General features: G+C 31.4%; 1 protein-coding gene across 2 annotated transcripts in view; it reads left to right on the top strand.

Annotated features, from left to right (window-relative positions):
- The first annotated feature begins 1,498 nt into the window (after positions 1-1,498).
- LOC145252678 (nuclear pore complex protein Nup85-like) overlaps positions 1,499-25,775 on the top strand; it is a 108,134-nt gene continuing 83,857 nt past the window's right edge. The window contains exons 1-3 of one of the 2 annotated variants that reach the window (XM_080112496.1): positions 1,583-1,629; positions 6,783-6,972; positions 23,227-23,332. In XM_080112496.1, the coding sequence (XP_079968622.1) occupies positions 6,784-6,972; positions 23,227-23,332 (295 nt within the window). In that variant the 5' untranslated portion in view covers positions 1,583-1,629; position 6,783. Of the gene's footprint in view, positions 1,630-6,782; positions 6,973-23,226; positions 23,333-25,775 lie in introns of both variants that reach the window. The other variant, XM_080112497.1, reaches the window with a different exon arrangement.

Raw genomic sequence — 25,775 nt, 5'->3', positions numbered from 1 at the left:
CTTTTCCATACATCTGCTCCTTCCATTGTCTCAGAGTCAATGATCTCATCTGCCTTAGATCCTTCAAACTCCTTCTCATCGCTTCCCCTAACCATAGGATTCCATTCCTTCTCAGTTGCCCGCCTCTCATCATCGCTTACATTTCCCTTCTGCACTTCTACTCTCTTAGTTCTTTTATCAGAGCTAGTTTCATCAATTTTACTTTCGTTATTCATTTCATTCTTAACCATCCGTTCAATCTCTTCTCTTGCAATCACTGAAAGTAGGTTATTTTTAATTTGTTTTAACTAGGATACCAAACTCGCGATGCTTCTAGCTCCTCCTCTTCTCGATTCCCATTCTTCCTTCACTTTTCGGATATATCCACTAGATTTGGTACTTCCACTTCTTACAAAGCATTCCCACAGTGCTCTCCTTTCCTCATCCGTCCATGGTTTTTTGACATTTCCTGTTCCAACCCCCTTTGTGTCTTGGGACCCTCTCTGGCAATTCTCACACCCCCTATATCCAGCCACATCCTCAGAATTTCGAACAGTTGTATGATAATGACAGAACCCACCCTGTTGACCAATGGGACACCTACCGGACGTGAGACTATCGCAAGATGTTCCAGCCTCATTTACGCCATTATTTTCAATATTTTGATTTGACATTCTCCCATAAATGGGGTTAGTGAATTTTAGGTTACACCATCACCATTGTTACAAATCTTATGCTGCAAACGATTCGCCATTAACAGATTTTTCTTTGTTCTGTTTTATTATTTTAGCATTAATAAATGTATATTTTTTTTGTTAAGTTTGTTGTGTGTTTCTTTGTCTTGAAACAGTTTTACAAGAATTATTGCACTATATCCTTTTATGTAGTATATAACATCGCTATTTGCTACCACTTATAACATAAAATATTGCATTTAAATTTTATGCAAATAAGTAATTTTCCAGGTATTATACGTGCAACAATAGCCACCGCTTATAACACAAAGAATTGCATCACTTAATATCAGGAAAACTACTTTTTTGAGGAAAATTTAAATGCGATATTCGTTTTCAGCATACCCGAAAACCAAAAGAAAAGTTGTCATATTAAAAGAAAATTTTAAGGTGGAAACCAGGTAAAATTTTACAAATATGAACAAATATGGCCGCCACGTTATATTACTACATGAAACATGCAGAAAAGTATCTTTTCAGTATTATGAAAACTAGTTGCCGGCCTTAATTTTAAATGCGACATTCGTTTTCAGTCTAAAACCTCTAGAAAACAAGTGTTTTAAGGTAGGTTTTGAGTTACTTCACCAGGCCACAATTAGCATTACTTTATTGTTTGTGTGTTTAAAAAACACACAGACAATAAAGTAATGGTAATATTTAAACTTTTATTTTTTAATCTTTTCCTCTTTCTGTACTTATGCAGAAATCGGCTCGTATTATTAAAGGGTCATAGTAGTAATACTAATTTAATACTATGACATATTAAGGTCTAATACTGGTTGCCCGTCAAAATAATGTGTCTAAAATCGGAATTAAAATTAAGAGGGAATTTTCCCCCGCTACACCGTTAAGAAATTTTAACTGAGAACAAACGACAATCATGTCTTCCTGGCGCGAACGTTTAACTCCAGAAGTTGTAAGTTTAAGTTTATATTAATATAAATTTCCTATTCCTATTTGATATAAATTTACTTAATTTAATAATGACAATAACTTCGATTTCTTTTAGCTTGAACTCGTTTTAACGTGTTTAGCTTTTAAATGCCTATGAAGTCGCTATTAAAAAAACAAAAACAAAAGAAAAAAGGGTAAAACTATACAAACACCGTGACAGCGAATTAACCCTACCCCTACCCCTAACCCTAACCCCTAACCCTAACCCTAAACCTAACCCTAACCCTAACCCTAAACCTAACCCTAAACCCTAACCCTAAACCTAACCCTAATCCTAACCCTGTCACGGTGTTTGTATAATAATACCGAAAAAAGGGACCCGGCCAAAATAATAATCACCTTTAAAATAAACACAGAAACTGATATAGCTGAAATTGTATTAATAGAATAAATTGAATATTCTATTATTTTATCTTGAAACGATCGAGAATTCCTTAAATTTCCGAAAAACGAATACAGAGAATTAAAAAAAAAAATCAATTTGATAGCCAGAAGAGTAAAACTTTACGGCAAAATATTGGTTCTTAACCAGAAAATCACGCAAATTTATCGAACCTGTACGAGAGTGCCCACGGAAAAATACGTGTTTTACATTTTTTTTTTAATCCTTTGTTTGCGACGATTATCATAAATTACAGACTTAAGTATTATATTAGCAGAAAAAATTTTGAAAAAAAAAAAAAAAAAAAAATGAAATGACTTTTAAGAAGGGGGTTTACTTTCTCGTTATAACGTTCTATATCATTGCCACCTGACTTACTGTCCATTTCTTTACCGGCGTGTCACGTGATTAGAACGTTATGAGAAAGTGAACCCTCTTCTTTAAAGTCGTTAAATTTTTTTTTCAAAATTTTTCTCTGCTAATATGATACTTAAGTCTATGATAATCGGTGGAAAAATCTTTAAGGGGGTGGCCAGTGGCCACTCTCTCGTACAGATCCGACGTAAATTTTATTTAAAGAAAATTATTTTGGTAATTGTTTACTTTATTACAACAGAACACCGACCAATAATTTTTTTTTTTAATGGTTTTTGGGGTCACTGACAACGAATCTGAAATTCAAACCTGTTGCAAATTTACCGTTTGCATGGTATTAACCCCTGAACCCTTGCAATATTTTATGCCATCTCAGCACCTTCGTTTACACTATTCTTACGTGATGCTTTTGACTTGTCTTATCGTGGAGGAATTTTTAGCGGACATTGTGAGATATTCTTTCACCTCGGTTTTGCCCTTGGCAAAATGAAATAAAACAAGCAGGAATCACAACAGGCTCACCTTTAATCTTCAACCTAAATTTTATTAAAGTAAAAAGATCCAAATTGCAAAAGATGTGTCATCTTTAGCTATCTGCCGAGCAGGGCTGGTAACACCTGAAAAGGGTAGTAGTTTATGGTTTATCTTTGCGTAATGCAGGATACAATACTCCATGCTGTTTGAAAAATAGCTGCAACAGGTCAATAAGTTAAGCGATGCTTTCCAAGGATGAATGCTGAGAATCTAGTAGTCATCATGAAGTTCACTGTGCATAACCCTCTGAATGGTGGAGAAAGGACAGGTCAAAATGTAGACCTTAATTTTGTCTCTGAGAGACATTACTCATAATGATGAAAGTCAATCAATTCACAGAGCACAACAGTGTGCGATGAATATAATATTTTGCCCAACATAAGGACATTGTTGTTTGAAAATGATAATATTTTGCTCCACATTAGGGCGTTTCAATGAGACAAAGGGGTTTTGAGGCTACAAGCCTCGAGTGAGTTTTCATACATTCATTTTGACCTGTTGTCTGTGTGAAAACTGGCGGCCTGAACAGATAAATTTAGTGCCAAGGATACCCTCGGCAGTTAGTAAGAACAATCAATCTGATAGGTTCAAACAAAATCGTGGGCAGTCAAACTGACCAATGAGGAGCCTGCTTATTTCTGCAGAATTTCGTACAACATTTTCTCAAAAACAACAAAATGTGGTTCATTTTTCTGTGTTATGTAGTTTTTGATGCTTTTTAATTGATCTAAAAAATTAAGTTTTCACGAGCGGTTTACAAAAACAGTTTTATGTTTTTCGTTTTTTTTTTTTTTTTTTGAGGCAGGATATTCAATTATAGAACTTGTATAATTTAACAAATAATTTTTAACAGGTGCTTCTGCAGTTTGATTAACAATTTTTTTCTATAAGTAATGCGCCGACATACATAAAGCAGAAGAATTGTTTAATTTTTCATAAAAATTGTTTACATTTGAGGGAGCAACGGTGGGCAGGTGTTGGTGCGTTGTGAAAAATTAAATGGTTCTTCTGCTCGGTGTATGTCAGCAAGTTACTTACGGAAAAATGGTTAATCAACTGCAGAAGCACCTACTAAAAACTGTACAAGTTCTACAATTGAATACTCCCTCTCAAAAAAAAAAAAAAGAACGAAACATAAAAATGTTTTTGTAAAACCGCTTATGAAAACTTACTGACAACATTACTATTAAATGAGGTGAAAACTATTTTTTTTATTTTATGAAAAGTATTTCATCTAATTACTAATAAATGAGATGAAAACTATTTTTTTTATTTTATGAAAAATATTTTGTCATTGAAAATGTCCCCCATGTATTCATGCCCCTTGTGAAAGGTCATGTGACTATGCGTGTGCACATTTCAATAAGAACTGCTCACACATAGCATTAACGATTATAGTGATATGGCGCAAAATAGTGCGAGGTCCAGGGGTTGATACCATGCAAACGGTAAATTTGCGATGGGTTTAAATATTAGATTTGTTGTCAGCGACACTGAAAACCTCTAAAAAAAACAAATTTTATTGGTCGGTGTTCTGTTGTAGTTAAAGTAAGCATTTAATGTTTACTTTTACTACAACACTGACCAATAAAATTTTATTTTTTTTTTTTAAATAAATGATTTTAAGCGATTAATGTGAAATCGTTAGCAAATTTGAATTATTGTGGAATTATCTGCCCTTATTTATTTATTTATTTTTTTTCAAAATGGCTACGTGAGACCAGTGGTGGCTCATGGCTAAGATTAGTGGGGGTACTGCTTCAAAAAGTTTTACCTATTGTTTCGATATTGTGTTAAAGGAAAACAAATATTCAAATAAACAAATAATAAATAAATACTAAAATTCATAACATAATACAAATAAACAATCAGAAAAGGATAATGCGCAAAATTGTTTTATTAAAAATATTCTTTTAAATTGTGTACACTTTTACAGAATAATAAAAATAATATATACATCTATTCCTTTTAAACTTTACAGATTAAATAAAAGTTTGCTTTTTTTCTGTAAGCAAACAAACAAAAAAACATTTTATTTACAATTTTTTAATAAGTTTTTTTTTTTATAAAAACGAAAAAACTTTGAAATTTAGTGACTTCCCCACGAGGGTAAATTTAGGGGTTTACTATTTGAAAAGAGCATTTTATTTAATAAGTTTTATTTACAAAGTTCGACATAAGGTTGACTTTAAAGATTTATTATAAAAAAATAGGGTGTCATGTATTAGATATTTATATACAAGCATTATAAAAGATCGTATTTTAATGTAGCTTCTCCCCCCCAAATAAAATTGTCTTAGTCTAGAAGGATTTCTATTTACTTAATTTTTTAATGTGTCTTATCTGCCCCATCTGCTAACAAATTCAATGTGAAGTTTAAAAATGTATAATTATAAAAACAATTTTTTACTTACAAACATATTTTAATTAAAAAAAAAAAAAATTTTTATAAATAAAAACCCTTTTTCCAAAGTGTAAAACTTCTAACATTGTCTTTGTAGGAGGCGAATAAATGTTAATTATATATATATATATATAAGTTGAAAAGATTTCTAAATAAAATGTATTTTCAAAAGAAATTCTTTCTTCACTTGTTTTCTTATAGAAAACAAAATGTAAACATTTTTTTATTCTGTAAAGTTTGGTTGCTACAAAATAAATAGGATTTAAAACTAATTAAAAAACAAGCAAACAAAAAGTCAGGTAGAAAAGCAACTTTTATTTTTATGGTAACATTTATTTATTGTGTTTTTGATTTTTACCCTTAGCTGCATGTTGGCTTTACTGCTAAATCCCCAAATACTTTTAATTAAAAAAAAAAGGGTTTTGCATAGTACATATTTTGCAACGTTAAAAGTGTGCGTATTAAAAAAAAAAGCTCAAGATTTTATTTGCAAGAACACATTATACAAACATTTTAATTAAAAAAAATTGTAAATAAGCCTCCTTTTTTTAAATAAAAAAAAAAAGTTATAATAAGCACAGATACACAGTAAAAACAAACACTGAATATCACTAGCGTCTGAGACACGGAGCTGCGCGAAAGCATAGCTCCTTCACGATTTTTATCAGCTATCTAAAGCGCGCATGTACACAAGAAAATTTCACTTAGAAGTGTAACTGTGAATTTTTGCAGCTCCAAACACGTTTTTTTATTTTTATTTTTATATGAATTTGAGTTACCGACATTAAACTTAATGATTTTATAATGTACATAGAAAGAAAAACTAAAATAATAAAAAAAAAGAGACATATTATTTTTAATTTTATCCATAATATTGAATAGAAATAACTTGGGAATGCTGGAGTACCACAGCCCCACGCACCGGTCGACTGTGCAATACATCCCCTTTTTTGTTTACTCATATGATTTGATTTTCTTAGTTACAAAAAAAAAAAAAAAGGCGGACATTTAGAAAATTGATCCCAATCTCTAAATTCCACAATTGACACTTTTTTTTCATGTTGATTATTACAAACGTAGCTTTCAGATAAAAAAAAAAAAGAATTTTTGAAAAAATATATTTTTTATGACTTTTATAGTCAGGGATCAGTTTTCAATTATAATGTTCTACTAAATTGAATACCTACTTTGTGACTATCACAGAGAAAAATATTGCTACTCTCTTACGCGACCGGTGTTTATTCCCGTCTGAAAAAAAGGGTTAGGAAAGGAATTTTCTTGAACTTCCTTCTACACCCTCTCTCATCTATCTTATCTATTTCATCCACATCGTCTCGCTTGAAAGAATCCCAACTATAAGAAAATGCCCACTCCAAGAATGGACTTTTTGCAAAATTTTATGGAAAATGTCTTATTACAGTATGCACAGGAAAAACATCTTGTTGCCAGCAACAAGTTGTGTTCTTGTGGACATGCTGTGTCTATTGAGACGTTCATCTTTTCAAAACGGCAAGGTCTGTTGGAGATGCTGTAAATGCAAATGCAGAGTATCAATAAGACGTGGGACATTTTTTGGACACTTTCAATTGACACTGAAAGCAACATTACAGGTAATGTTTGATTTTTGTTTGCCAAGTGCCTGCGACCACTTCAGCTGGTTTAAATTGTTTTAATTTGGTTGAATTCTGGACTTTCACCAAAGTATTTCATTTTTTCTTAAATTTCAAGTCTCATATGAAAAATCGGACCAACTAAGCTATTTTTGGTAATTGTATAACTCAATCTGCTGAACCAAACAAAACCGACTTTTTGTTCAGCATCTTCCCGCCATTTACGTAAACAGCCAGAAGATGCTTAGCTAAATGCTTGAGAAGTAGACGATAACTTTACCTTTATATTGTGAGGGGGGTAGGAGGAGAATATAGAGGAAATTTACTTAAGTTGGTGGCGTCAGCATCAGGCAGAATAATCTAACCTGAGTGCAAAAAAAGACAATAAATATAGACTTGGAGGAGTGGTGAGAGGCATGTTCCTTTTGTCATAAAAAGCTACCTTGGACTCGTCAAAATCAGTTAGCAGTTTACTGGTAATCGCTTAGCACAAACCCTCTTACTCGTAGCTCTCCGTCTCATCTACTGCTTCTACCACATACGAAGTGACCTTCAGGACCAGACGACACATCTCCTATTACTAGTTGCTCTTTGTTCTACACACCTTACTCTACTGAATCATGGTTGTTAATCTTCTTTGATGTTGTTGTTACATTTTAGCATGAATCCACACATTGCATGCAAAGGAACAACATTGGAAAGAAATTCAGCTCCCTTTTTCTAGTTGAAATAAGTCATTTATTAACAGTTCTTTCCAAACAATACTTTGTATCTTGTTTTTAAAGTCTCTTGTTCGCCATGTACTTGACAAACCTCTACTGTGTCGAACAGATGCTTTAAAAGTATCTCACACCATCATGTGGACACACATCTATCCCATCATGTTGGAATGCCTTGCCATTACCCCTACAACATGGTGCCTTTTTTCTCCTTTTCTTCCTTCACTGTGATGGCAGCTTGCCCACCGGCTTGGTTATCTGCATACATGTCATGCGGCTGCTGCTGCTAAATACACATTAGCAGCTCTGTTACAGGTACGTCTTCTCTGCAGAGCAGATAGAGAGCCTTATTACCAGTTGCTCTTTGTTTCCATCACCTTACCATACATTGTTACTTGACCCAAATAGAGGGGTAGAGGGGGGATGCAATCTCTGAAGCTTACATGACCACTTGCGTGATTCCCCTTCACTGTTGGAATAAAGTTTTCGCACCAAATTGAGTAAATCTTACAATTCCCGGCAAGCAGAGAAAATTTTCGACTCAACCGTTTTGTCTCCATATTATCACAGATGGTGGAATTATACTTTGTTGACATTAGGCACAGCCAAATAATTGAAAAATAAACAAGTAGTTTTTAAAACCAATTAAAATCCATTATTCTTGAGCTACTTTTTTTTTCCAGAAAGATAAAAGCCTGAATTTTATCATATGAAAAGCAGAATATTATAAAACTTTTTCTACAATTTTCAATAAAATTTAAAATTTTCCAAAACCTTACCATTCACTGCCATTTTTTATTTCAACTGCTAAAACAAAATATTTTTTAAAAGGTTTTTGAACCAAATAACAATTTTTTTTTCGTCTAAATAAGATTTAGGATGATAAAAATATATAAATACCTGAATTTCAAATAATTTCACCTTTTTATATTACTCTATAGATTTGCGTAGCAAAATTTAAAAAGAAAAATATTTGATGATACTTTAAAATTAAGTGTGGAGGCCTGGAAGTGACTAAATAAACTATATTTAGCCATGTATTTTTAACGTTTGATTTGACGATTAAGTGAAGGGTTTAATTCTTTTTCGTAAACGATATGTGTGTGTGTGTGTGTGTGTGTGTGTGTGTGTGTGTGTGTGTGTGTGTTGCCTACATAACCCTCGAAGTAAAGCAACGATGAGACTGGGCAGTATCAGATGGGTGACTATTTTGGGAATGCTAACTTTTTGAAAACAACTCTTGTATATAATATTACGGTTGGACCACCACAATTTATTAAACAAGAAATTACTGAAAAAAATTATCGTATTTTTAACAAAATGCATAGTTATTGATTTTTTTTCTTTTTTGGTATCAATTGTTCAAAGAATTTTCTATTTAATGGTATATTGGCAATATTGGGCTCACTAAAAGAAAATTATACATTTATTTATTTTTCAAAGATTTAAAACTAGTGTTTTTCGCAAAAATAATGAAATATAAATTTTATTTTGCTAATTTGAAAGATAATAATTATTATAAACATATTCAACCAGTTTTACACTTCAAAACAAGGAAGATGAAAAATAAAACACATTCAAAATTTGGATTTTTAACCTTAAAATCTGATACGTGCGCAGTTTTTAAAATTTTAAAAAATTTTATATACAATCCTTAGCCTCCTCACAATACAATATATTTTGTTCAGTTTCGGCTGATTATTTTAAACATATTTGTACCCACAAATTAAGAAGGGGGAGGGTTGTAGGCAAAAAAAAAAAATTATATAATATCGATTATGAAAAAAAAAAGGACACCATTATTAAGTTCATTCTTCACTTAATAATCAGTGAAAATTTCATATTGGTTGGATAATTACTTGTTTTTTTGGTAGATTTAAAAAAAATGCTTACTCTCTCCTTTCATTTTGGCCGTACCTAGTTGACATACTTTCTTTTTCTTCCATTAGTTTATTTTGAAACAATTATGATTTTGAAGTCCTTTAAATTAAAAAAATATTGAACACGGAGAATTAAAAAAAAACAACTTTCTTTTTCTTTATCGTCTGCACTAACTCCTAAAGAGAATCTGGCAGCTGAACCTAAAGAAAAAAAATTTTTTTTAATCTTAACCTTAAACGTTTATTCATTTTAACATAAGAAAAATTTACATTGGATATAAAAATTGGGACAACAAACCGAAAAAAAGTGCTCAAAAACAAATATTTAACAAATAAATATTACCAAAGGTAAGGATAGCTGCTCTTCTACTTACTTGGATAAGTTTTTTTTAACTTATTTTAAAGTGTTTATAAAGTTTGAAATGCAAGTAGTGCTGAACTCTTAAGTTAAACAGACAACAAGATGGCAAAGATGAGGCTGTCATCTTTAGAGTTTAAATAATTGTTCATGACTTGAAATTTAAAATTGATAGAAATAAATGGCACTGTGACATTAATTGGGTTGATTTTTATCAATATTTTTAATGCTCTTCCTCTAGAGTGCTGGCTTTTCAAATCACGCTTTCCTGACCTTGTGTCTAATTTTCTTGCTGTGAAAAACTATTAATTTAAGTATTGTGGTACTTATGCATTTAACGAACCAGACGTAACTCAGCATTTGCTCGGCTTTGTCCGGCGCATGGCGTCAACAGCCGGATAAAACCGAGCGTTGGCAATAAAATAAAAACAACGCTACAACAAAATAACTGTACAATGAAATTGTAACATGTAGAAACATAAAAAAATTATTTAAGTAAAAAGCAAAAACCTACCGTTCATTTATGTTTTTTTTTAATTATTATTGTTTGAAATTGTTTTCTGTTTTTAAAATAAATACATATAAAACAAGTTTTTTTTGTTAAATAATAGGAAACTTTTTTTTTTGTCTGAACTGTTTTTTTTTTTCAATTTTTAATGTAAAAAAACATATTGTCTATGTCTTAAACACGTAAAAGTTAATTTTTTTTTTTTTTTTTTTTTTTTTGCAACTCTTTATGTCAAATAAATTGAAAAAGCCTAAAAAAGGGCAATAAAAAGCATTTGAGGGGGGGGCAGGAACAAGGATTATTTGTACATTTTTTTTCGCCAAAAACAAGGACTTTTTTTTTTTTTTTTTTTTTTGCCAGAAACAAGGATTTTTTTTTATTTATTAGTGGAAGGAGGGTTTTGGCATTCCTATTTGGTACAGTGACCAAGAAACCCTCCTTTTCGACGGGGTTGTATCCACCGAAGACCCAGACAACCGGTGTCAGAAGTCTGCCGACGTTGTGTTTTCTGCGGTTAAAAACGAACTCATCAATTTCTACCGTATGGCCTGGGCCTCCAATCTGCCGGGGATTCCTAAGAAAATAGTCCCTGCATATATCACGCAGGAAAATTTTCCAATCCACAATTGTGTGGCGAGAACGTAACCCACATTCGCGATGGAAATTTTTTGTAGATGCCATCTCGAACACCCATAAGTATATTATTTTTATTATACATGCGATGGTTAGTCGGTCCCAATCCTAATGGAGGTCCATCGACGACATGTTACACTTCTACACCTCCAACCATAACCGTTGGAAAGGCTTGTTCTCTTTGCAAGTACACAATCCTGGCCAAAATGTAAACACCTTTTCTCTTCTGCCAACAATTTCCGTTGCTGGCAAAAGTTTAGTGCAGCCTCTGGGGTCTGGAGCTGGTCTGCAAGGTTTGTAATATTCATTATTATTTCGTCAGTTATCTTTTTAAAACAAATTTTTTTTAACTCTCTTCAAATAAGCGTTTCTTGAGTTGTGACACTCTTCTAATTGATAGCGAAATTCTCGTCTGCTTAATCGGCATGCTCGGTTATATCCGGCTGTTGACGTCATGCGTCGGAAAAAGCCGAGCAAATGCTGAGTTACGTCTGGTTTGTTAAATACACAAGTACCCAATTTTTGTTGATGTCATTTAAAATTTTTACAAAATTAGATTCAATATTAAAAAAAACAAACTTCTAGTAATTATTAACAATTTTCAACAGAAAAATGTTTCTTTTCTACCTGCTTGCCTACTTTTTTTTTTTTTTTTAAGTATTTTTAAAGCATTTTATTTTAAATCTTATAAATTCTTCATAATTAAAATGGCGTTGAATGTTACTCTAAGTTAAACCTTGAGACTGTAGTGTTCAGAGAATTTGACGAATGTTGATTTTAAACAAAAAAAAAATATTGAACAGGGGTTAAAATTGAAATCGAAACAAAATTCTCGTTGAAAAAAAAAAATTTTGAATCACGCATGCATGTATTATGTGTCTGTGCATGAGAGAAAGAGAGGTAAAGAGTATCAATGGGTGTGTATTTTTAACTGAAAGTTAGTTGGTAGTTCTTTCCTTTTTTTCTTCCTTACTGACTTCATGGGAATAAGTTGTAGAAGGTGAACTATAAAGTGGAAGAAAACAAAATTAAAAAAAAAAGGGGGAATTGGAAGCTAGCAGTGAACATTTTTTTATGGTGGGATGATTTCTTTTTATTTACAAACAGGCAAGCTTTTGAATCATGATGTAGGTAATTGGGTCGGATATGTTGAATTGAAGTAGCAATACACATGAAAAAATTGAAATGGCTTAAAATATTTCAATATTAGTATATATAGAAAGAGCTTGATAAGCTAAGAAAGAATCTTTTAAAAATTTTTAAATCCAATTAAAATCAAGTGACTATTTTTATGCCCTGTGTGTTTGGATATTTTCCCCTTTTTAAGACCATATGCATTTTGTCACATTTTTTGCACTACTTTTTCAGTAAAAATGTTATATTTTTGTTAAAACACAAGACTAAGCAATGAAATTTGCCATATAAGTGTATTTTTGTGCAAGGAATCTGAATATGCTATTGAAAATCTCCAGAAATTAATGGTTTCCAAATAATCTGCAGTAAATGCACATAAATATGCCGCGATTGTTTAAAAATGCCATGTATTCATTAAAAGAAAAGAAGTTAGAGAACTCAAAGTTTAGTTGTAATGCATTTTATGTGCCAAAACTGAAATCAAAATCTAGGATTGGTTAAAAATGAATATATTGCAATATTTCTTTGGTATTATTGTAGATTAATACCTTCTGTTACCCCTCCCCATCTGACCACCTCTCCAAAATATGTGATTCTACCTTCATAGACAATTGCATGTGAACAACTTGAAAAACTTTAATAAAAGATAAAAATTATTTTAGAATTTAATGTAAAATGATTTCTCATTTTGAATCATTCGAGCGTTTTAGGGCAGTTACCCCCCCCCCTTTCCTATGATAGTTAAATCCTGGGTGTTTTTTTTTTGTTTGTTTTCTAAAAGGTGATTATGCATGGTTTTAAGAGGGTCTTTGTGCAATTATGAGAAGGTAGGGAGGTTGCCACTCTGACTTTGGGTTAATGATAGGGCTAAGGAAAATTATGTGTGAACATCCTGAAGACTTGATAGAAACAAAACAAAAACAATTTTAGAATTTAGAGTGGGGGTTGGTTTCACATAAATGTAAAAAAATTCACCATTTCAAGACGATCCTAGCGTTTTAGAAAAGTTGACCAATTTATTTGGGGGGGGGGGGATTAATCATGTGCATTTTTTTTAAAACGTTTTTTATGCTTTTTTTTTAACGTTTATATGAGCTCACAGAGGAACTTTGTTTAGTGGGGAGCTCTGCCACTTGTACTTAGCATTATTGTTAAGGCTAAAGGTTTTAGGAGGAGGCTTGCCACTCATACCGAGGATTAGACAGAATTAAGCGAGTTTTTTTTTTTAAGTGGGTGTTTGATACCCATTGTGAAACTTTACAAGAATTATGATAAACATACAAAAATAAATGTTATTTAAAAATGTGACGTCCCTCTAACAGAAAACATGATGCTTGGAAAAATATCAAGTATTTAAATTCTATTTAAATATAAAAAAAGAAACAAGTTTTTGCTAAAGCTGGCAAATTGTTAAAAATTTTGAATTAATGTTATTTTGATTTTTAATTACATTTCATGTAATTTCATTTAATTACAATTAATGTTATTTTAATTTTTGATTACATACCGTTGTTATTTTTTTTTAACTGAGCAGCACCTCCTACAAATATTTGAATATTGATTATTTTATTTTTTTAATAATCGGGTAGATTAGTTTCCATTCGATAATAATTCACTGAAAACATTTTTTAAGGGACGAAAATTGGAAGTGTGTGTACTGTTCGTACACGTGAACCAAAACAATGATAGTTCACATTTTCGCTTGTTAAAATATTTCAAAATTTACTACTACCCAATTTTTAAAAATATTTGTATGGTTGATAACAAAATAGCTCTAACTAAACATGTAAGAATTTTTATTTATAACCAGATTTTCAATTAAAAAGAAAAAATCGATTTGGAATAAAAATAAACAACAAAAACAAATGTCTGTTTACGCCATGTTATCGCTGCTGCTGCTACTATCACTAATACTACAGAAGTCTTGATTCAAATTCATAACGATTTTTTTGGATATTATGTTTATAAATTGCTATGTACAACTAGAGAAAACACTGTCCAATCATCTTTTTAACGAATAAACATAGTAAAAAGATTGTTTTATTTAATAGTGAGTGTCCGAAGAAAATTTTTTCAAAACTTTCAATACTCATCATTTTGAAATCTTTTTTTTTAACACAACAAAAAAACGAGTGGTTAAATGAATTTCGGACACTCAAAATTATTAAAAATGACATCTCTTTTAGCTAATTTCCAAATGTCATTAAAAAATTCTTAACAGAAACCCGGTACGAATGTTTAGAAATCCGGGGGGGGGGGGGTCGTTACAAAATCTGACCGAAAATGTCGTTTCATGATGTTCACATTTTTATCACTTTATTTACTTAAAACTCTAAAAATATATAATGTATTTTATTAGTTACTAATTCATTTGAAAGTATATTCATTTCCGAACAAAACGGTGGTATTTTGAAGACTTAAATAGTCTGTTTTCAATTTCCCATGACAGCAGTTGGAATTACTATTTCATTTGATAAAATAGTATCTATACGTTATTTCCAGATGAATATTAATTCAATGTTAAATAACCCAAGAAAGGGTTGATATGCCGTGAAAAAAAAGCAAAGTAAAAGAAATAAATTTGGTAACGGATCCTCCATTGATTTATTTCTAGTGGTGAGAAGTCAGATAAACTCAATTGAAAACTGCTAGTGATTTATGCATCTTAATTCTGCATTGAATGACACAAAAAAGGGTAAGAAGTGTGGACGTGTTCCAACTACGCCGAATTATTATTTTTTTTTTATAAAAGTATAATTGTTAAAAGAATTCTTAAGAACCGCCAAAGGGACTGATTTGGCAACCCAGTCGAATTATACATTTCCTTTTCTATTATTCTTTCCTTTTCTATTTTTCTTTTTGATAAAATTTTATACCAGTTTACCTTGGTCTCTTTATTTTTTATTAAATTTCTTTTAGAACTCTTAGTCTCATGCAATGGGATAAAATTCATTGAACGTAACGATAAAATTTCCGTTACATGAAGAGAAAAAAATGTATATTCAGTGAGCAGACTTTAAAGATTACTTCTTAGTATATTAACACGTTTCAAGCTTTTTGGATGAACTCTGTCTAAAAACAATATTATTATGGTTGCCTTGATTTTTTTTAACCATATTTGTTACGATATAAAATCTTTGGGTTTTTTTTTTAAATTATCGCATCTTGTGTATTGATTTCACTGTTAACCGTATTGCAAAACTTGGGGAGGGGGGTCCTTTCAAGTCAAACTGCCGGATAAAATATAAATACTAATGTAATTAATCTGGATATTAATATGAGCATAACATTGTTTTTAACCCGGTCATAACAGTAGAACAACTCAAAAATTAAAAATTACATAAAAATTGTTGCTGATCCGAAATCTATGTTTATTAGCTGTTTTTTATGTTTACTTTTTTTCACATGCATTTTTCCCCCTTCAAATTGTTAAAAAGTAAAAATTGCATTAAGAGAGATAATTCTGTTCAATATAAAAAAAAAAAATGTATAGAATTAGTAAACAATATTGAAATATGATGATGAGAACGGAAATATCTACTAATTCTAAATGCAGAAAACCAGGATTTGAGGACCAAATAGGACCTAATATCTCAGATGCCTTGCAACAAAATTCTTTTTTTGTATTTAGATTCTTTGGGCAACTGTTCTCATCTTGCATGTTATTTGCACAATGTTTCGGTCCATGTAACCTTCAACCTTCTTCAGGTGTATCTTGTTGAACTTGAGAATCTGCATGGAATTTCAGGTGGAATCCTTGCCATGATTGAGTAGGAGTCCTAAGTAATGTGCATTTGTATTTTTGGGTTGCCTGCACTGAACCTTCAACCTTTAGAAGTGTAACTTTTACAATTGAATTTTACCAAATACTCTATTCACTGTCCCATGTGTCGGACAATAAACCTATATTTGTTTCTAGATTTAAATATCACTATTTATTACTACATATTATTACTATATAATAATAATAATAATAATAATAATAAATGGATCTGAAAAGGATATTATCTTTAATAAATCAAACCTCAAGATAGAAGCTCTACATGGTTAAGTGAAGCAATTCAATATTAAATCAAAAAGGTGAGAGATAAAAGTTACATAAAACTTTATTTTCAATTCTAATCTAAATGTTATTGAGTTTTTGTTTTGTATATCCTTATATTTCTATAATAACAGCTTTTCTTCTCTTCTGACGAGAAGCATTTTGCTTTGAAATGCCATGACCTGAAGAGTTTTTCTACTTTTTTCCATTTTCGTCCTTATTGATCTGATGATACAATAAAGTTCTATGCAACTTTAATCTTCATCTGTTTAATATATATATATATATATATATATATATATATATATATATATATATATATTATATATATATATATGTCTGTTTTATTATTTATATAATTTTTACTTCATGTCATAGCAACAGCTGATTTCTCTTTTCCCTTCATATATTATCAACCATATTTGACTTAATTTCTTGATGTACTACAGTTTTTTGATGTTCTTCTAACCTTACTTTTAGTGAACGTGCCTCCCCTTTGTATTTACATGGAATCTCACATGCACAGTTTTTAATCATGATCCTTTCTGTTGAGGGTTTGGCTTACACAAGATGTTTCTGGAGAATAGAGTTGCTCCTGAATACTGTCCTGATCTCATATAGATTACATATTCTTTTAATTTTTTTCAGACATGCCTTTATGTATGTTATACAAACTGTGGTGAATTTTCAGATTGTGTCTTTTAGTGGAGAATTTCTCTTAAACTATCCATCTCCTCTTGATATGTATTTACTTTACATTATATCAATGGTGAGAGTTGAAGTTTAGAAACTGTCCAAAAAATTATTATTAAAAAATAAATTGACAGCCTTTTTTATGCTTGCTTCTGAACACCAGTGTCTGCCACCAATTAAAATCAAGGATTTGTCACCTGTGACTCAAACTAGCCAATCACAACCATTTAAAAATAAAGAGAATCAGCTGCCTTCAGTATTAAAAAGCAACTAAATAGGAATAACATAGTAAATGATAAAAGTGCAGGATAGTTAACAGTTGAGAAATTGTAAATAAATGACTGCAACAAATGCCTTATATTAATTGGCAAATATTTAAATCGAGGATAGTGTTACACAAAAGCTTTTTTCTTTTCAAAGTTGCTTATAAATGCTAATATTTAATCATAATTTGGTATGTATTCACAAAATAATGAAAGAATAAAAACTAGTTCTGTAAAAATCTGGAAACTAATTAGTATTTGCAAAATTAAAAAAAACATCTGTTAACAAACTAATAAGGTAAATTAATTTTTCTTGTTAGTGATTGGCAACATTTGGCAACTATTTTAGAAGCAAACCACTTCCAATATAAGTTAACTTGTTTTGATTCACTAAACCAAGGTAACATGTTTATAACAGATGAACTCTTTTTGCACTGTTTAATACTGAATTGATTTTAAATCATAAAACTAAATAAAACATGAGTTATCTTCCCCTGTGATCTCTACTACTTATGTAATTAATCACAATTTTTGTGGAAAAACTAATGATTGTACTTATTCTATTTACTTGCTTCCCCATAAGATTAGTTTTTAATATGGAGTAAATTTAGTTCCTTAAAAAGAGACACTTTGGATTGCCTCAGTGTTCTTAACTGTTTCATCAGATACTACACTTTAATTTTTTTAAAAGCATTTTTCAATCTTTTAGTTTTCCTGAGTCACCAATCCATAATACAGGCTATACTTAGAATTACTCCCACTGATTCTATGAATTAAATAAGAAGTTTAGTTCAAAATGTTGGACAAATACCTGCAAGTGATAGATAAATATATAATGCAATGTGCGCATGCTCCCCCCTCCCCCACATGTGTACTACTAAAACTCTGGAAATTGCTTATCTTGTATGTTTATCTTCACAATAGACAATGTCAGCCATTAAAATAGGTTGAAGGTATTGGGAAGAGACTTTATGATGTCATAAATGTGAAAGTAAGAAAATGATGTCATCCATTAAAATGGGTCATAGCTGTAATTTATAATTAACTAGCGGCGTTGCCCGTGTGTTTAGAGGTGTGTGTGTGTGTGTTGGGCAGGGATCAAAACAAAAGAATAAGCGAAGTAAGAACCCTGTTTAAATATAAAAAAAAAAACAAAGTTAAAACTTCTTTTAAAAAAATCGTTGCCCGGGTGTTTGTGTTGGGGGGGGGGCTTAAAAAAAACAAAAACAGTTTTGGTAAGTAGTTAGGATCGAACCCGAAGCCTTGAGGTGAAGGTGGAAAATAAAGTGTGCAAAAAACCTGACACATTACCCGCTCGGCCAACAAAGAGCAACTGAAACACGTTTGAATTTATTTATTTAAGTATTAAAAACAGAATTAACATGTGCCCGCAATGAAAGTTAACTCTGCTGCTTCTATTTGACCTCATTAATGAGGTCAAATAGAAGTAGTGGACTTAATTTTTGCTGCGGGGCAGCTTTTGGGTTTGTTTACCAAACTTTGGCTGGTTGTTTCCCCAAGATGTTGGGGAGGGGGGGAGGACCAGCTCCCCATTGTCCAGATTGAATAGCAATTGTCTGATATAAGGAGTTTGGCCCCACATTGATCAAAGCTGATTGCTTCTGGACGTTCCCCGGTGCGAATGCTGGGAACAATTCTTAGTTTTGGGTTTATATATAAAAGCTGAACGAACACAAGACGGGCTGAAATAGCAATAATTTTGTAAAAATCGACATAAATAAATCTAGGCGCAACGTGTGTTTGCAAATCATACATATTATGATCTAGGGGCTATATAAACAGTTCTAAGCGATAGTAACCCCCCCCCCCTCCGGGACTGTTGGCGAAAAAAGCCTTATCGAGACATACAAAAAATGCGTGCGCATTTGCCGTTTATATTTATAGATTATATGAAAATGTGAATATAGAAGACTAAACAAATCACCTCTCTCTTAGCTTTGTATGCAATTTTCTCGTCACCTCTCACTCTCTTGATTCAACACCTTTCTAATATTTCTAATATCTGATAACATTTAAAGAAAAAATAACTTGTTTTCAGTATAGTTATCTAATTTACCGACATATCTGTATATACCACAAACATATATGTAAATTAGATGGCAAAAATAATAATCCTATAAAGAAGTTTTTCCTTAAAGTGAAGCCTAATGACCCTTTTCTTAACACTTAACCTCTATATACGATACATAGATATTCAAATATTCCAGTAAAGTTTACCTATCAAACACTGAGTTAGTAAAGAAGCTTGGAACATAATTTTCCTCTCCTCAATTGACTATTTACATATGTTATAGTCTATCTTTCTTGTGGTCTCTTGGTCTTATTGGATTCCAGGACAAGAATTCATCTTGTCTGGTGGAATACTTGCGGTAACATCTCTTGGAGAAGGAGCATCATTCCTCGTAAAAGTCAGTGATAGTTCACCATAGTTTGTGCTGTGAATACGATGTGATTTTAAATATTAGTCAGAGTTTACTTTCAGGAAAAGTATTTGCATGCTAGGTTGTCCTGACAAACCCCTGTGTAGAGAGACTTTGGTAAAGGGTGTGCATGTGTAAAATATTCTAATTGTCTGATGTATCACGGTACAAGCGTTATTCCACCGAACCATGTACCAATCACTATGCAAGTGACAACGAAAATAGATCTTAATTATGTAACTACTGCAATAAAATATAATAACAACCCATTAATTTAGGAGAAAGACGTGCATTTATTTGTATCAGAATGTTTTTGATAAGTATTAATTATTGAAATAATCCAATGAAAGAAGGAACAGGGGATTTTGACCAAAGTCAACACCTTACGCAGCCTAACATCACAAGTACATTTGAGAAGTTTTATTATCACGTAAGCTGAAAGGCCTGACATAAAATCAACAGTAGGTTCTTTAATATGACAGAGGTGTGTTCAAAATGAATGTTTCTTTTTAGAGCACAATTGAAGGATGATACTTGACTTTTGCATTCTAAACTTTAATTCAAGCCATTATATATAAAAAATAATTTTATAAAATCCACAGTAGTTACTTTACAGTGCAATGTAGACTACAATGTATTGTAGACTAAGTTACTGTAGGGAGTGATGCGAAGCTTTCTCCTGGTGCACTGCGATGGGTCCCCAACTAGAGCAGGTAATCAATCAATTTGATTGAAAAATGGGTGATTTCACCGATTTTGATGGCAATAAAAATATGGGAGTGAAACATTCGTTGATCATCATTCAATTCCAGGCAATGTCAGGTTTTCCTGCTAATATATATATATATATATATATATATATATATATATCCCAGCATAAGAACATTAGCCTAGAAATAAAAATATACTATAGATGCTAAATAGAAAATAAAGATAAATGGTAGAAATATGCAAAAGAAAAGATATATGGGAAAAATGTAATATATAGTGCAAAACTTTGTTGAAATTCAAAGACTTACTTTTTCTTTTTTATAACTTTTGTTTATTTTCTCCTGGATTTTTTTATTACAGCTGTTTCGTTAGTGGGAAGGCAATTTTACGATTTATGTGTCCATCAAAACATCCTGTCGCCACCAACTTTTTCAGATGATTTTTCCATTTGATGTTAACAAAAATTTGATTTTTTACATGATAGCATGGTATTTGGAGAAAAGAAATTCTAACGCCACGCTGTCACATGTCAGCCATAATAACACCCAAGATGGCGACAGGTTATTTTTAAGGACACATAAATTGTAAAATTGCCTTCCCACTAACGAAACAGCTGTAATGAAAAAAATCCAGGAGAAAATAAAAAATTATAAAAAAGAAAAAGTAAGTCTTTGAATTTCAAGAAAGTTTTGCACTATATATGCTCTGCACCTATTAAATAGATACATTGAGCTTAACTTGAAATTAACGGTGATTTAACATAACAATCTAATTTAATCTGATTTAACATAACAAGAAAACAGTATACATTGAAATTAATGATATTTCAAAAATAAACATTTAAAAAAACGTGTGTGTGTATGTATATATATATATATATATATATATATATATATATATATATAAAGATACAATAAAACATACAATAAAAAGAAGATTAGGATTTTTTTTTTTATTATCTTCATCACTTTATTATATGTGTGTATAGATAGATGATATACTTCTTTCCTGGCATGCAAGATATACTCCTGCTCTCTTTATTCATGCAAGGGAAAAAAATCTTGCCAGATGAAAGATTTCAAGTGATTAAAGAAGGAAGAAAGCAAATAGCAAGTCAGACCTCCTCCTTCATTTGCTGTCTGAAATCAATTTGAAAATAAATCATTCATTCTTTTTCCATGATGAAAAGTTTTCTATCTTTTCCTTTTTTCTTTCTATATCGATTAATATTAATATTTGTTAAACTTTACAGTTTGAGACCTTTTTCTTATTTGTTTTTTTTTTAGCTTCACTGTTTTAATGTTGCTAAAAAAAAAATAATTCAGCATCATTGCTGTTGTTGTTGCAGTCTAAAAATAATGCAACCTTCTTCTCTGTTCTTTTGCTGTGTTAAAAATGATAGCAATACATCTGTTCCTTTTCAACATAAATTCATTTCTCCATCACCGTCAACATAATTAGGCTCTATTTTATAATCTCACTTGTTATCACGCGTATGCAAAGTGCTTATCATTCAACGGCATATTGAAATTTCATTCAATAATATATATATATATATATATATACATACATATATTTTAGTCTGTAACGTTGCTGTCATTTCAGAAGCCTGGAATCGAATCACGCTGTAGTTAAGCCTAGTTATGCCTACGTGCAATGCATGTGGCGATTGTCAAGCGAGATGTCCTCCCAATACCTTTGCCACAGTTGCACAATAACAGCTGATTTATTGGTAATGCTAACAAATGCCAAGAATAATCCACTAGAATGCTGACAAACTCAAGTGGACTTGCCAAAGGATAGACTTTTTGAAATGATCTATATATATAAAAGCGAAAATGTGTATGTATGCATGTGTGTTCGCTTTTTGTGTATGCCTACAAAGGCTTTTTTGGCCGTGATTCTCGGTTGGCTCGCTCATTCTTAAAATTTTTTTATATGCTGTCTAAATAATAATATCTACGGCTAAGGAACTCGGGTTGCAGCTATCTTTAATTTACCCGACTTTTACAAGCTATTTTAGAGATATTTTTTGATCACTGCGTAGCGGGGAAAACAGAAACTGGCTTCCAGCGCAAAACTAGGTCAAACATCACGCGACTTAACGTTCTCGCACCTGTTAATTTCGCTTTATAAACGTCAACTTAACACACTTATCAATTCATCTATTCACGTGGTTGAGATGGTTAGGTCGCAGTTTTTTTTTCGATTTCCTTTCCACCTCCGCGTTAAAGGTTCAGGGTTCAAGCCTACCTTTCTACTAAAACTTTTTTTTTTCTTTTACACCTCCAAACACCTGGCCAACGTTTTTTTTTTTTTAAACAGGGTTGTTTAAATCTACCCCCCCCCCCCTCCACCCAACACACACATACCTCCAAACACGCAACGCCGGGTACCCCCCCCCCCCTAGTATTTAATAAAAGATTTTCCATTTTGATCATTTTGTAGAAATATTTTTTGTAATTTATATTTTTACTGCTTTATGTGAACAAGTTATCATCTGAGCAAGAGTTTTTTTTTGTTTGGTTATTTTTTGGTTGTTGTTTTTTTTTAAATTATTTTTTTGTGTTTGGTTGTTTTTTTTGTTTAGTTATTTATTGTTTGGTTGTTTTGATTGTTTTTTTTGTTTTTTTGTTTTTTATGTTAAACCCACCCTCACCCCACCAATAAAAAAAAAACAAACAGGTTGAGAAACCTACAGTTATTTTTCTCTTTTGTTTTTGCCATTGGCTACTCACATCCCATTTTCAATAAAAACTTGTATTGCATATTATTTTACTGAATTTGAACTCAAGAAGAACTGATTTTTCATTGGTTTTAAAATTGTGTAAAAAATTTGAATGACCTTTCTATTTCCTCATTTTTTTCCCAGTCAATTGCTGATGAAAATGTACGTGCCCATGGTTTTATGGCAACATGTGCAGTTGGTAATCGACTTATGCTTTACGGTGGCTCCAAATTTGCTTGTAAAGATGAAGGTTAGTTGGTTTTATATAGCTTAAAGAGAGGGATTTGTTTTTATTGCATATTAAATGTATTCCATATTCCAATATTCAAGAAAACAAATTTTGTTTTCTATTTTAAAGTATTACCATTTGAAATGCATTTATTCAATTCTGAAAAAAAAAAAAAAAAAAGAAGAAATGTTTGAGTGGATTATTATAAATTCCTAGGACTTTTCAATTTCCATTTCCCTACTTAGGTGGCTCTGTGGAGAGAGCCTCACACAGCACATCTCTATTGATGAGTTACTTTTACAGATAAATGTCAATAAATAATAATTAAAGTTACCTTCATTTTTGATTTATATAAATTTTTATCATTTACAACCTAAACATCTATCTATATTGGATAATAGATTATAATTAGGTATCCGAAATGTTTTTTTTTTTTTTAATTAAATGTACAAAACGACTTCATAAAACTGCTTTTTAAAAGCCAAGAATGGCTGGAAAATGAGGGTTCATTATACATTAAATTTCTATGTGAAAATGATCCCCCCTCTCTACTCTAAATTATTTTTGTTGTCATTTTTGCTTTTTATTCCACTAAGTTTTTTTGATTTTTACAGTATTTATACATAATCTCTCGAAAAAAGATTTTTGTTATAATTGGCATTTATAAAGTCATTTATTACTATAATTAAAGTTTGAAAGTTAAATATATTTGAAAATCAACATTTGTTGACAGAAACTTTATACAAGTATCATAAACTATATTAAATTGTTTTTTTTTTTCTCCTCAAAATAAACGTAATTCACAAAATTTGTTGATTTCAAACTAACAGCCAAGAGCAACTGCTGACTAGTTTATTATCAGCGCAACTAGTCACGTTCTTTACTTGCACTGAAAATGAATTACAATATGAAGGGAGTCCCTATTTAAAAAAAAATGATTGTACCAAAAGAGAAATGAACACTGAATTATCATTTTAATGCATAACAATAAAAGAAATATTAATTTACTCATTACGTAGGGTACAAAAAATATTTAGAAAAAATGTTTGAAACATGTCATGTTAAAGATTTATTTTTAAGACAACAAAAAACCAATGGACAGATTTATTTTGTATTCCAACAATAATCGAGAATGATGTTTTTTTTTCTAATTGTTTTCCAAATTTCATGACAAAATTTCTCATAGGGGAGTGGTACCAAGCTTCTAAACATTGTGGGGGTTAAAAAAAAATCTGATGCAAAATGGTTGTTTCATAGCATTAACATTTTTATCATTACTTTGCTAAAAATCTCTTCAAATATATCATGTAGATTATTATTTTTTTAAGCATGTGAAACGATATTCATTTCCAAACAAAATATGCTTTGGCTTTGGTTTCTGAAATGTGATTATTTTATCAGGTTGACAAGAAAGTTTTTGCACTTTTTAATTTTTAAATTCATATGAACATATCTTGACTCAAACAAAAGTTTATTGATCAAAATGAGCACGACCATCAGAATCAACACTTGTCAGCACAAAACAAGTGTGTTTATGTCAGTAATGCATTCTGGTGGTGATGAAGTTGCTGAAGGCATTTTTTGATATTGCTTAGGTTTTTTAAGCATTTCTCATGTAGAAAGTTGTCGAGATGCTTGAGAAAGTGGTAGTTGATAAGTGAGGGGTCTGGAGAGTTTGGCAGACGAGGCAGTTTTGTAGCCCAATTCATTTAACTTCTGCAGGGTCGGTTTAGCATTGTCGTGGAGGAGAATTAGGCCTTTTCTGTTAACTAATACTGGATGTTGTCAAAGTTTCTGATGCATTTCATCCAATTGTCGATAGTACTTCTCTGCCGTAATGGTTTTGCCTGCATTCAAAAAAACTGTAATGGATGAGACTGATCACAGACCACCAAACAGCATGACCTTCTTTTAGAGCAACTCTGACTTTGGAAAGTGGTGTGGAGCTTCATCAGCATCTAACCACTGAGCTGAGTGTCACTGGTTGTCGTAAAGAACCCTCTTTTCATTGCAAGTCACAACCCGATCGAGAAATGGGTCGTTCTTGTTGTGTAAAAGAAAGGAAGATTTTAACAGCATTTCTTTTGGTTGTCGTTCAAATTCATGAGGCACCCATTTATCAAGTTTTGTCTTTCCAATCTCTCAAGTAGTTAGAAATTGTTGTATACGTTACGTCTAATTCGGAAGCAAGTTCTCTAACAGTTCTGCATGGATTGGCTTTGACTAAGACTTAATTAATCGTTATTAACGTCCGATGGTCGACCACTACGCTCATCATCTTCAAGACTCATCACCACCATGAAATTTCTTAAACCACCATTGTGCTGTGCGTTCAGTAGTGGTTCCTGGGCCAAACACTTTGTTGATATTGGGAGCCGTTTCAGCAGCTTTTTGGTCTAGTTTGCACTGAAGTAAGAAAATTGTGCAAATTTGCTTTTTTTTCAATCTTGTATTATTCAATGTT

Source organism: Euprymna scolopes, chromosome 29 (assembly GCF_053919585.1).
Source record: "Euprymna scolopes isolate OS-2025 chromosome 29, ASM5391958v1, whole genome shotgun sequence".
Taxonomy (NCBI): domain Eukaryota; kingdom Metazoa; phylum Mollusca; class Cephalopoda; order Sepiida; family Sepiolidae; genus Euprymna; species Euprymna scolopes.
Note: the sequence above shows the minus strand (reverse complement) of the source record. Positions and strands in the feature narration are given on the sequence as shown.